General features: G+C 44.3%; 2 protein-coding genes across 2 annotated transcripts; both read right to left on the bottom strand.

The window, feature by feature from the left end:
- Positions 1-306: 306 nt before the first annotated feature.
- Positions 307-5,288, bottom strand: YEATS4 (YEATS domain containing 4). The gene is made up of 7 exons (XM_048065366.2): positions 5,097-5,288; positions 4,867-4,986; positions 4,460-4,526; positions 4,272-4,366; positions 3,200-3,292; positions 3,035-3,122; positions 307-883 (listed from the first exon to the last, which is right to left on the bottom strand). Exons 1-7 carry the CDS (start codon positions 5,145-5,147, stop codon positions 714-716), a joined length of 684 nt encoding a protein of 227 aa, XP_047921323.1. The 5' UTR covers positions 5,148-5,288; the 3' UTR covers positions 307-713.
- Positions 5,289-5,819: 531 nt separating this feature from the next.
- On the bottom strand, positions 5,820-10,134 carry LYZ (lysozyme). The gene is made up of 4 exons (XM_013198195.3): positions 9,227-10,134; positions 7,875-8,036; positions 6,894-6,972; positions 5,820-6,238 (listed from the first exon to the last, which is right to left on the bottom strand). Exons 1-4 carry the CDS (start codon positions 9,360-9,362, stop codon positions 6,172-6,174), a joined length of 444 nt encoding a protein of 147 aa, XP_013053649.1. The 5' UTR covers positions 9,363-10,134; the 3' UTR covers positions 5,820-6,171.
- Positions 10,135-11,103: the final 969 nt, after the last annotated feature.

The raw sequence follows: 11,103 nt of genomic DNA, 5'->3' as shown, positions 1-11,103 counted from the left end.
GAATATAGATGTTAAACAGAATGTCAACAAAACAGGACACACATAGTTTCCTGCATCCAAACATAACTTGTCTGGTTGATGCCTTTCTGTTAAAGCAGATGTGGGACTAGAAACTCTTATCTGTAGATAAAGAAGTTATTAAAAACAATATTTTCCTGATTTTATGAAGTGTTTTTTTCATGCTGCTGGTAATAAACAGACTTACAGAAATTACTTTTAACAAGACTTAAGCATCTTGCATACTATTATATTACAGCCCCTGACTTAAACTGTTATTTATAATGGTACTTGAAGCCCAAACTGGACAGAGACTTTTTTTTTTTAAAAAAAGAGCATGTTTTATTTTCAACTTAAAGATGCATCTCTAAACAGTAGAAAAAAATACAAAAGTAAACAGTGGCATTTTGTAAAGTCCCATTGAACTAATACAAGACTTAATGCAAACTTTTCGTATACCACTCAAATGCAGTTAAGAAGTCATCTGGTCTTCAAGTCCTGGTTTCCTTGAAATAAATCAGTACACACCCACAGATTTCAACTATAAAAAGAGGATACGTTCATTCTTGTTCTCTTCATGAAGTCAGTCGCCACGCATTCCAATGACTTGTAAATAAAAATCACAGTCTCCGTTAGGGAATTCAGGAGAACACATACAATTCCATGACCGGAGTCCTTTCATTTTCAGCACAGGCTCCCTATCAAGTCACCACTCATCACATGTCTTTAGACTGATCATCTTCTTCAAGTTTTCTGATTTCATTCTTTAAACAGTTGATGGTTTCACGACTTGCTTTTAATCGTTCTTTAAGCTCAGCAATTTCAAAACTAGTTTTCTTTTTAGCAGCTTCTAGCTTTTCCCTGGTTTTTACTTCAAGGTCTGCAACTGCAATGGTGATAAAGAAAAATAAGTAGTAAGTATAAAAAGAAGTTATAATTATTAAAAATACATTTATTTTTTAAACAGTGATAGCCATTTAGAAGGTATGTGTCCTAAAAAAAAAAAAAAAAAAAGACGACTCGTCTTAGATTCAACGATTGTGGTAAAAATGATACATGAAAAAAAGCTGGAATTAGAAAAGTGTTTATGACCTCATTCAGTCTATCGTTTTTGTGGTTGGAACAGTATAATTCACTATAGCATTTGCCAGAATAAAATTAAAAAAAAACGACACCTGAAAATAGGTGAAAAAAAATGACATGGTTGACAGCAAAAGAAATAGGAGATTATAGACTATTGCAAATAATTTATACAGCACATGGGAAAAGAAGAGTGAAGAGTGTATCATATTTTCTGCTCTTCATTGTATTTTGATTCTGCACATCTACAAAATTCAATGGTGGTACCTTTGCTTTAATAAGCATCTGACTGGTGATGGAACATCTGACAGAGGTATTTATTTATTTTTTGTCAAGCACAAGTTTTAAGACAATGCAAAGCCAACAAGTCTTCTTAGGCCATGGATATCCCTCCAGATCCTACGTTACATCATTTTGGATCTAAAATTTTATCTGCTTCTATAGCACTTTTTAAGGAAATGCATTCAAAAAATCTATTTTTTTTAATTGATGTTCAGGAGAAACATGTAGAACTTCTAATTAAGAAAACTTCTGGACTTTTAAAAAAAGTTTCAAATTATTAAATGCTTTCTATCCACAAACCATAACAACATGCAATACTACAAAGATCCACCTTAAGACTGACAAAACTGAGGTAGAAAATGGAATTACCTCACATGTTCAAACACCTGAACAGATACGAAGCAAATCAGAACCCTAAATCTGTAGAGCTCAAGCATTCATTGATCGAGGTATTCAGTGTCAGGGGAAAAAGCCAAAGAGCAAGTGACCAGAAGTACAATGGCATTGCAACTACCAAGGCAGAATTTGTACTTAATAAATACAACTGCTTTCTGAGAGCGTAAAATCAGAAATCAAGTTCAGAAGATCAGAGCAGAAATCATTGCTAAATGCATTACTTTATGAATAAATGCATTTCATTTTATTTTGTAGAACCGTAGAATAGTCCAAGTTGGAAGGCACCCACAAGGATCATGAAGTCCAACTCCTGGGTCCCCAAAGGACCACCCAAAAAACCAGACCCTGTGTCTGAGAGCATTGTCTAAATGCTTCTTGAACTCCAGCAGGCTCCATGCTGTGAGCACTGCCCTGGGCAGCCTGTCCCAGTGCCCGACCGCCCTCTGGGTGCAGAACCTTTCCCTAACCCCCAGCCTGACCCTCCCCTGTCCCAGCCCCATGCCATTCCCTCGGGTCCTGTCGCTGTCCCCAGAGAGCAGAGCTCAGCGCCTGCCCCTCCGCTCCCCTCGTGAGGGAGCTGCAGGCCGCCATGAGGCCTCCCCTCAGCCTGCTCTGCTCTGGGCTGAACAAACCAAGGGGCCTCAGCCTCATACATCTTCCCCTCTAGACCCTGCACTATCTTCATAGCCCTATTTCCTTAATTCCATTAATATTCGGTTTTATATTTAAAGACAGATTAGGCAGGAGGGACAGAAGTTACATTAAACTACACTGAAAAAGCGCATTACGAAGTGACCTACAGTTAAAGTATTAGACAGAAGGGAAAAGAACAGCAAGAGCTTCCAGACGCTCCTCTCTATCCCAAGGGGGTTGCTGCTTTGTCTCAAGCAGCACTAACAGCTACGTACTTCAGTGGTGAAGCACAATCTTTGCTTCCAGTTAACATCCTCATGACACAAGCCTAATTACCTCTAAGGCAATGGTCTGAATTTATCCTCTTTTAATTCATTTCAAATACGATAAACTAGGCATAGATCATGCCATCAACCTAATACCAAGTTATTTGTAATTCCTTTCTTTTCAGCAAGCATACAGATCTGAAAATCTTAAGTTTTCAAATAAGTATTAATATCTTTGTAAAGTTGAAGTTAATTGAAGGCAAAAATACCACTTTCTAGCGGCAGCCAAATCCATTGTATGATTACATCCCACAAAAGAAACACTAAACCCAAAACCAACTATAGTTTATACTTCTAAAATGAACGTATTTTGTACTTACACTCTGTTTCATGCTTATAAGCACCTAGTGTTAGCTGACGAGACGTTGTTAACAGCTGCTGCATCATTGCAGTAGGATCTTGAAATATCTAATGGGGGAGAGAAACAAGTGATATCACTAATACTTTTCAAAATAAGGTGAGGATTACATTAAAAATTTTCATACCATTTCATCATAGAATTCAGAAACTACAGTTTTCTTTCCCAGGATAGCATTGGTGTCAGACTGAAAAAGCTTCAGCAAGTGATACAGGGTTACCTGTGCAGAGACAGAGATTTATTAGCTTGACAATTGTAGGGAAATACAAATCACCTTCTAGATATGAAGAAGTAGTATTTGTTCTTACTAAACAATTGCATAGGATTTAAAGGGCTTTTAGGAATACAAAAATAAATGTCATATAACATCAGCAGTTATTTAAGTTTAATGTTCATTATTAAACATTCCAGCCACAAAGGCTGCTTGGTATTTTTAAAGCATCTAAACAACTGCTGTAGGATTGATGCATAAAAACTACTAAAAATACCTTCTCTAAAGATTTCCAAATAGAACAGATGATTTATTTCAAACCAACTTTGCCAATAAATCCATTTGAAAATGGTCTGCACAACCTTATCATCCCCATAGTTTGCGTGACAGAATGAACTTGCTCCTTTCAGGAGCTAATATCTTACCCTAAAATATGGTAATTAAGTTTCCTACCTAAACTTGGATACACAAAACTGCAAGATGCCTGAAACAAATGATAGGAAGAAAATAGTTCATTCCACTGCTTTACAGAAGTGTGCTAGCCTGTTTTTCTTTGGAAACTAACGCTTGTATAGCAACTTTGCCACTTTTTGACTGATTTTGACCAAATCTGACAGACAATATATACATATATATATACACACACACGCACACACATACGCTACGTTATGATAATTAAAATATTCAAATATCCTATGATTAGGAAGCCACTGAGAAGAAACCCTCCCTGTGTGCTCAACGCAGGTAAGGTGCAGCATGCGTTCACATATAAGCAAATGCCAGGAACAGCAAAAGCCTTCACAAATACCCTAGCCTGTAATAAAGCACAGAAATCGGAAAACATGGCCAACCGTTGAATACATTTCCAACAAAAGCAAGGTATCTTATCCCTGTGGCTGATAGCACTTATTTTGACCAGCAATATAACGCACTACAACCTTAGGCCTCCATAATTCCTTAAGTACTGTTGAAAGTTTCATGTACTTACAGGTCTTTCATTGGGGTCGATGAAAAATATCTTAATGATTATTTCAAATTCACCCCAGCCTGTCTCAGTGATCTCATACGGCGGCTTGGTAACAACTGCAGTAAGAAGCAGAAGGGAAGGTGATGAAGCCCCCATGCAACTAACCAAAACCCTAGCTCCAGAAACAAAGGCCAAAACACAAACCCTACCTCTTAGAGGATTCCCGTAGCTCTCGTGCAACTTGAACTGAATTTTTTTCACGTAGGCAGACATGTCCTGAAAGGGAAGGTCCGGTAATTCTCGTTATTTGCACAGCACGACAAACGGCTGCTTCCTCCCCCGTGCCAGGCGCCTAGCCCTTCTTCTGACACCCCTACGTTCAACAACAGCAGGAAAATAAGAGCATGGACCCAAAAGTTAGCAGCACCACGGGTTGGTAGCACCACACGTACCTCGTTAAACCCCTCGTTCACTTGTACGACAAACTGTCCCGCTCCACGTGAAGCGGCTGCGTCCCCCCGCAGCGTTTTCCCCCTTGAGGGCCGCGCACCTCGGTGGCCGTTTCCCCCCGCGGCCCCCTTTCGGGCCGGCACCCCGGCCCCCTTCCGCTCCTCACCTCGTTCCTGTACGGCTTCACGTAAACCGTCCACTGGTGCGTGTGCCCGTCCTCCTCTCTCTTCTTTCCGAAGTACCTCGCGACGTTCCCGTACACGATCGGCTTCACGATGGTAACGCCCTTAAAGCGAGAAACCCACAACCCCACGGTCCCGCAGCCGCTCCCGAGCCGCCGGGGGGGCAGCCCCCGACCCCCCCGGGCTCCCTCCCTCCGCGCCCGGCCCGCCGCACCTTCACCCTGCCGCCGGAGTCAGGCCCGAACTCGGCCATTCTCTTGAACATATTGCACCGAGGGGGCGCCGCCCGCCGCCAGCCGCCCGCCGCCAGCCGCCGCCCGCGCTCAGCTCCCGCCCCGCGGCCGCTCGGCTCGGCCCGGCCCGGCCCGGCCCGGCCCCGCCGCAGCCGGCACCGCGAGATGGCGGCCCCGCCGTCACGTGCCCGCGCCGGGAGGGGCGCGCGCCCCCATGGCGGCCGGGGGCGGCCGGGGGATGGCGGCCGCCGCGCGCGGCCCCGCTGAGGCGGCCGCCGCCGCCGCCATTTCCTGGCTTAGCCGAGGAGGCTGTCCCGCGGCCGTTAGCGGGGGGTCGGCCCCTTCTCGCGGATAACTAGCCATAGGGCGAGAGGGGATGGCCTCAGGTTGTGCCGGGGGAGGCTCAGGGTGGAAATGAGGGGACATTTCTCCTCAGAAAGAGCAGTCAGGCACTGGGACGGGTTGCCCAGGGAGGTGGTGGAGTCACCGTCCCTGGGGGTGCTCGAGGGAAGGCTGGACGTGGTGCTTAGGGACACGGCTCAGTGGGTGACAGTGGTATCAGGGTGATGGTTGGAGCACATGATCACAGAGCCCTTTTCCAACCTTAATGATTCTACAATTCATTAGCCATAACCACTTTGAGCAGTCACAGATTAAAATCCGTGCCAGCACTAGCAATTAAAAAGCACGCTCACCAATACACAGCCATTTGCAGATATTTTTTAATGATGAATGGACTTAAAACTGCCAAGCAAGTAACATCATGCTAGTATGCAGCAGCAAAACCTAGCGGTGAGATTTCGGTTAGATTGGGTTCCTGCTCGTGCCTACATACAGCAAAACCAGCGGCTGGTTGTTTTAGCTGCATCGGGCGCAAACGGGGCGGGTGGGTGGAAACGAACCCCTTTTATCAGCAAGGAGTAAAGCATCGGCTTCACAAACGAGCTGCCTTGCAGTAAGGCTGAATTTTGTCTGGATCACGTAACAAGCGCCTTGAAGAACCAGTTTGCTCGGTGTGCCGGCTGTTGAGAACGGGCTCCGCTGAGCACCTGCGCCTCATAGCTTGCAGCCTCTGATCCACTGGGAGACATCTGTCCCTTTGCACCGGTTGCGCCACGCGACCCTGGACAGAGGAAGATCAGGGCAATTAATGACAGCAAGCTCGAATGTCGGCACTGGTGGGACTTTTCTTAGTAACCCTGGCTTAGATACACAGCTAAATTCTGCAAAAGGCCAGGTTATATATCAAGTACTTTGCTACTTCCCCAAAGAGAGAGGCACAATTAAGCATTCCTGATGTAGAAATTAGAGCACACCTAAGACTATAGGTTGGACTGGTCTATGCACTCTATTCTTTGAAAGTGTCAATTCTTATTAGAACACATGGGCATTGTAAAAGCAGGTCAAGATGACTCTACCCTTTGCCCTGCAGCCAGCAAAATCAAAACCAGTTACATGTATGTTGTAGGTCATTTATTTTACACTTCAATACTAAAAGTTTGGGGAATGGAAAACTGAGACAATATTTGTGCCCTGCTAGTTATGAAGAATTTGGTGCATATCAGGGTTTGAAGAACATCAAGGATGCCACGGCTGCAATTTGCACTGATGCTCATTTTAGCTACTGTTCTTATATGCTTTGGGTTGAAATATATGTGAAAGGGACTGCTACAATTTGCTTGTTCTTTCTAAGCTGGATTAATTTAAAATGATTTTCCTTCTCTTAATTGTCTGTGTTCTACAAGTGCAGCTCATTTTTTTAACCCACCAAAACCTACCATGCGTTCATGCCATTTCCATCACTGACAATCTTCTTTGCACACTTCACAGTTTCTGTTATGTCTGATCTCAGTAGTGCTTAAAAAAGGAGACAGGAAACAACGTCAGTTTTTTCTTTCTTTTCATATTTTTTTTTAAATAGTCTTCAAATGTCCTTAGGGAGTATGTGTTGGTGTTCACCATTTTTTTGCTTCCCTCTCCCAAGGGCCCAAATGGTGTCTGGTTAAATTAAACATCCTGTACAAACAAGTTCCGAAGAATAAATAGTACATGGGCAAACATGATGTGAGGAAAAGCCTATATAACACCCAAGAAAATGAGAAAATGATAGTGGCAAGCATGATAATAGTTGTACCGCCGCTTTGAACTTCAAAATATTCAGGCTATGGACTGACTACTCCAGAAATCTTGTTCAGCTCTTGAATATATATATATAGTGTATCACCTTCTTTGGTAAGACGTTGTACCAAGCAACAAGAACCAAAGGCTTGAGATGTGTGGCAATTTTTCTGTTCTCTATTTTCTAAGCAAAAGCAAAGAACTTCCCTCTGGCAACTTGCAATTATCAGAATGCAAGAGTAAAACCAATGAAGCAAATCCAGAAATTATACAAAATAAACCAGGCTGCAAGAGGTCATTTGGGCCAGCCTTTTGCAAGAAGTCAAGCTCTCACTACCTTCAAAGAAAATTTTCCAGGGGTTAGTGTCACTACTGATTAATAAATGTGTTCTGCAGAAACCTCTTTACTCTAGAAACAGTAAGATGGGTAACCGGGAATACAGTTCCTGCAGTAAAGAAATGTTTTCCTCTCACATGTGCATGACCATGGTGCAGATCTCCCTTTTGAAAGGGGGCAGGGTGAGTTTGAACTCTGTACGGCAATGTTTCTGAAGCCAAGGCTGCCACCAACCTTTGCTCATTTGCAACGGGAATATGAAAGGGCAGCCCGTCACGGTATTGCCTGTGGAAGCTGAGCTCACCTGAGCATGGGATACCGCACAGGTTCTTGGCCCTCGGGGTCTTGCCGTCATTGCACCACCAGCGGCTGTTGATCTGTAAAACTCCGTAGTCAGTGCTTCCATCAGTGTTACGGTTTGTAGCCTGCGTGTTAAAGTTGCTCTCATATTTTGCTGCACACACCCCTGTCAAAATTTCATTCAAAAGAAAAAAAAGAGATGTTTGCTTTAAAACCGGACCCGACTCACTCGTGTACATACACACCCCATCTCCTTCCCTGGCTGAAACGTGATTGTATACAGAGTGCATGTGACAGGTGGGGCTCCTTTTATTCCAATCCAACCCAGTATGAAAAACAAATACAGCATGTCTTAACTTCAAAATGACCTTAGAAAACCCAGAACAGGATTTCTACTCTTCAAAATAAATGCCAGCTCCTGCCCATGTGGCTGCGGGTGGCCCGGCTGCACCCACGTCTCAAGGGATGCTGACTGGAGTGGGCAGCAGCAGGCAGGGCATGCTCTGTCTCTCATCCTGTCTCTCTTTGAAGCTTTTGGGAGCCGATGACCGCAGCAGATGGCAGCAGCACAAATAGCCGCTCGCTTTGACAAGGTTTATTTCAGCCGCTTGTACTTCACGTGACTCGTAATGGCCTTACTTTGTCCCATCTACATCTGCTGCATCTGTGTCAGGGCAGCGGGAAGGAAGAGGGACGGGGACAGTGATTGTGTCTGACCCTCACATGGATCGCTCTCCAGATCCGGGATCAGACCCCACACTTTCTTCTCTTCAAAGGAAATCGGTTTAACAACAGCCTGTTGTCCGGAGGAAAGAAGTCTTCACCTGACCTTCACCTGAGGGAGGGAGGCCCCTTGTCTGGAGGAACCCCTCTCCCTCAGCCCCCTTTCCACAGCAGCACGCCCACTGTCTCCTCTCCCCCGCTACTATTTCCAGTGATTCCCACCAAGCAAGCCTGGCACCAGCGCCTCTGCCCAGCTCAGCTCCACGCTCCCGTCCTGCTTGCTCCACAGCCTCAGGGTGGAGGTCACCAGTGGCAGCCACCCGCAGAGGAAGGAATCAAAGCAAATAAAAGCCGAGCAATTAGCTCCTGGGGAGGTATGACGAGACAGGCTGCTTCTGCAAAACGCTTCCTGATAACGGCTTTATTTGGCTGTGGAAGAGTGGCAGGGAAAGAAGTGGTAAAGGGAAAAGCTGTAGAAAATGCTGCAGTCTGTGCCAGCAGAGGTGGACTAACCCAGCTGAGTCTTAACACCTACATTGCAGCATCGTGCCTACCCGCTCACTGTAACAAAGCTTGTTAAATGGAAATTCCCACCCCACATGCTCACTGGAAATCAGGGGAGAACAGACTTACAGTTTCCCAGGCTGTATCCCCGGTATTTGTCCAGTCCAAGTCGCTTCATAGCTGCTGCCAGCTCACACCTTCCATAGACTTTCCCCTGAGCAGCCAGGGGTAGGAGGCAAAACACGAGGGTCAGCAGAGCCTTCATGTTGTCAGCGTAGCACACACCATTTCTCAAGAGCGAGACTGCAGGCTCTCCTGCACTTGCCTCTTATATATTTTTCTCCTGCCCCCTTTTGGTTTCTCTGCTCTGCCGTCATCAGAAACAGCCCTTCAAGTATATGGCAATTTCCCAGTAATTAAAACCTCACTCCAAACTTGTCAAATTTCTTACAACAGGTGGAAAGTACTTTAGCCATAGATGAATTTTGTTTACAGTCTGTTGCAATACCTATTGAAGAGGGAGTTGGGTATTTAGGCTCTGCTACTCAAGGTTTATTAGGAGTTTATCATCAAAGTCCCGGTTTTACTGCACAGCTGCTGTTCACCAATCTATCGCTACTAACAAAAATAGCGTAAGTAAATACACAGATTTTAATTGGCATAATTACTAGACCATTCCCTGATAATAGAAAGGTGGCTCTTCTAGTCCAAGTGCCGAAGAGTGTCGATGCATCGTTCGTGTACCAACAGGAGCAACCTCACCGTGCTGCGTGTTCTTGCCCGGAGTCTGAAGCAATGCTGGGTTTGTCAGGGCTCTGAGTGCACGGGGGCTGTGGGGACATTTGCTGGCAAGTGAGGTGGGACATCAAGCAGGAGTATTTGGGGAGGAAGAAGCACAGCCTTAATACCCCTGATGTATCAACCCTCATATAAGATCTACGCGAATGACAAAGCATGAAAAACCCTCTGCACTAGTTACCAGCACCTATATCTTGTTCTTGTTTTGATAGTGGAACTAATAAGGAGAATAAGGAGAAGTGGGTTTTACCCACTGAGTCTTGAGGTTGTTTGTACAACTTATTTATTTATTTATTTTCCAGTGGGCATACATGAGCTGAACTACTGAAGGCAGCTCTACTTGTTCATGATGTTCAGAGCTGGTTGCTTTTTATTAGCCTTTGAAATTCTTATCCACTGAATTATTTCAGAAGAAAGTGCTGGCAAGAAACAGTATGCCGGCCTGCACACAATTGTATTTGATTGGAAGTGCTTTGTTTGAGCAGCTTTGCATGGCGAACTGCAGAAGCTTCAAAAGGTGGGATGGAAAACTGACTCTGTAATGTTCAGCAATCTCTTTCAGAGATCAGCTTTTCACAGTGTCCCACTTCAAAATGCAACTCTGGTAGAGGGGAGCAGTTTCTAACACAGCCCCTAGACTCCGTCTGCCATGCTAAGCCACCTGATGATACTGATTGCATTATGGCATCAGCTAGTTCACTTTAACAACTGCAAACTGCTTTTTTTTTTTTTTTGAGGATTGATGTTGCCTCATAGTCAATCAAGTAGCCTGGCAGATTTGGGTTCTTATCTGACCTCTGCTGAGGCCAATACGTAACAAAGCAAAGAGACACATAAATACCATAGCTACGCAGTAAAGGTCTCAATCTCTTCAAGATAAATGCAGCTAAAACCTTCTTAGTCTTCAAACTTAGATTTATTATCCTCATTATTTTATTGTCTTATTTGTAAGTTGAGTTTAATAACCAGAATGGTGCTGTCACCAACAAGGAAGAAAAAAAATCTTAAGAAATTCCCATCTTGCAACACACAATTGGTATTTCTAAATACCTATAAAGAAATGTGAGACTTCCTGCTAGTCAAACAGAAATATTCACCGTTATTTACTCATCCGCCTGCAAGCAGTCAGCTGCCAACTGCAAATGTACCACACTTAAGAGCTTAACAAGAAGTTCCTTCATGGACATCTTCTAAAAATGCACCACTGT

The sequence above is a fragment of the Anser cygnoides genome, chromosome 1 (assembly GCF_040182565.1).
Source record: "Anser cygnoides isolate HZ-2024a breed goose chromosome 1, Taihu_goose_T2T_genome, whole genome shotgun sequence".
Taxonomy (NCBI): domain Eukaryota; kingdom Metazoa; phylum Chordata; class Aves; order Anseriformes; family Anatidae; genus Anser; species Anser cygnoides.
This window is presented reverse-complemented; position numbering and strand designations above follow the sequence as displayed.

What these genes read in the sequence shown, in the direction of transcription:
- YEATS4 (XM_048065366.2), bottom strand. Translation starts at nt 5,147, where the DNA reads ATGTTCAAGAGAATGGCCGAGTTCGGGCCTGACTCCGGCGGCAGGGTG. An exon ending in CTACGGGAATCCTCTAAGAG is followed by an intron (nt 4,367 to 4,459) that starts GTAGGGTTTGTG and finishes TTCTTACTGCAG; the next exon opens with TTGTTACCAAGCCGCCGTAT. An exon ending in CTGAATTCTATGATGAAATG is followed by an intron (nt 3,123 to 3,199) that starts GTATGAAAATTT and finishes CTCCCCCATTAG; the next exon opens with ATATTTCAAGATCCTACTGC.
- LYZ (XM_013198195.3), bottom strand. Translation starts at nt 9,362, where the DNA reads ATGAAGGCTCTGCTGACCCTCGTGTTTTGCCTCCTACCCCTGGCTGCT. An exon ending in GGGATACAGCCTGGGAAACT is followed by an intron (nt 8,037 to 9,226) that starts GTAAGTCTGTTC and finishes AAATTTTGACAG; the next exon opens with GGGTGTGTGCAGCAAAATAT. An exon ending in GGAAATGGCATGAACGCATG is followed by an intron (nt 6,239 to 6,893) that starts GTAGGTTTTGGT and finishes TCCTCTGTCCAG; the next exon opens with GGTCGCGTGGCGCAACCGGT.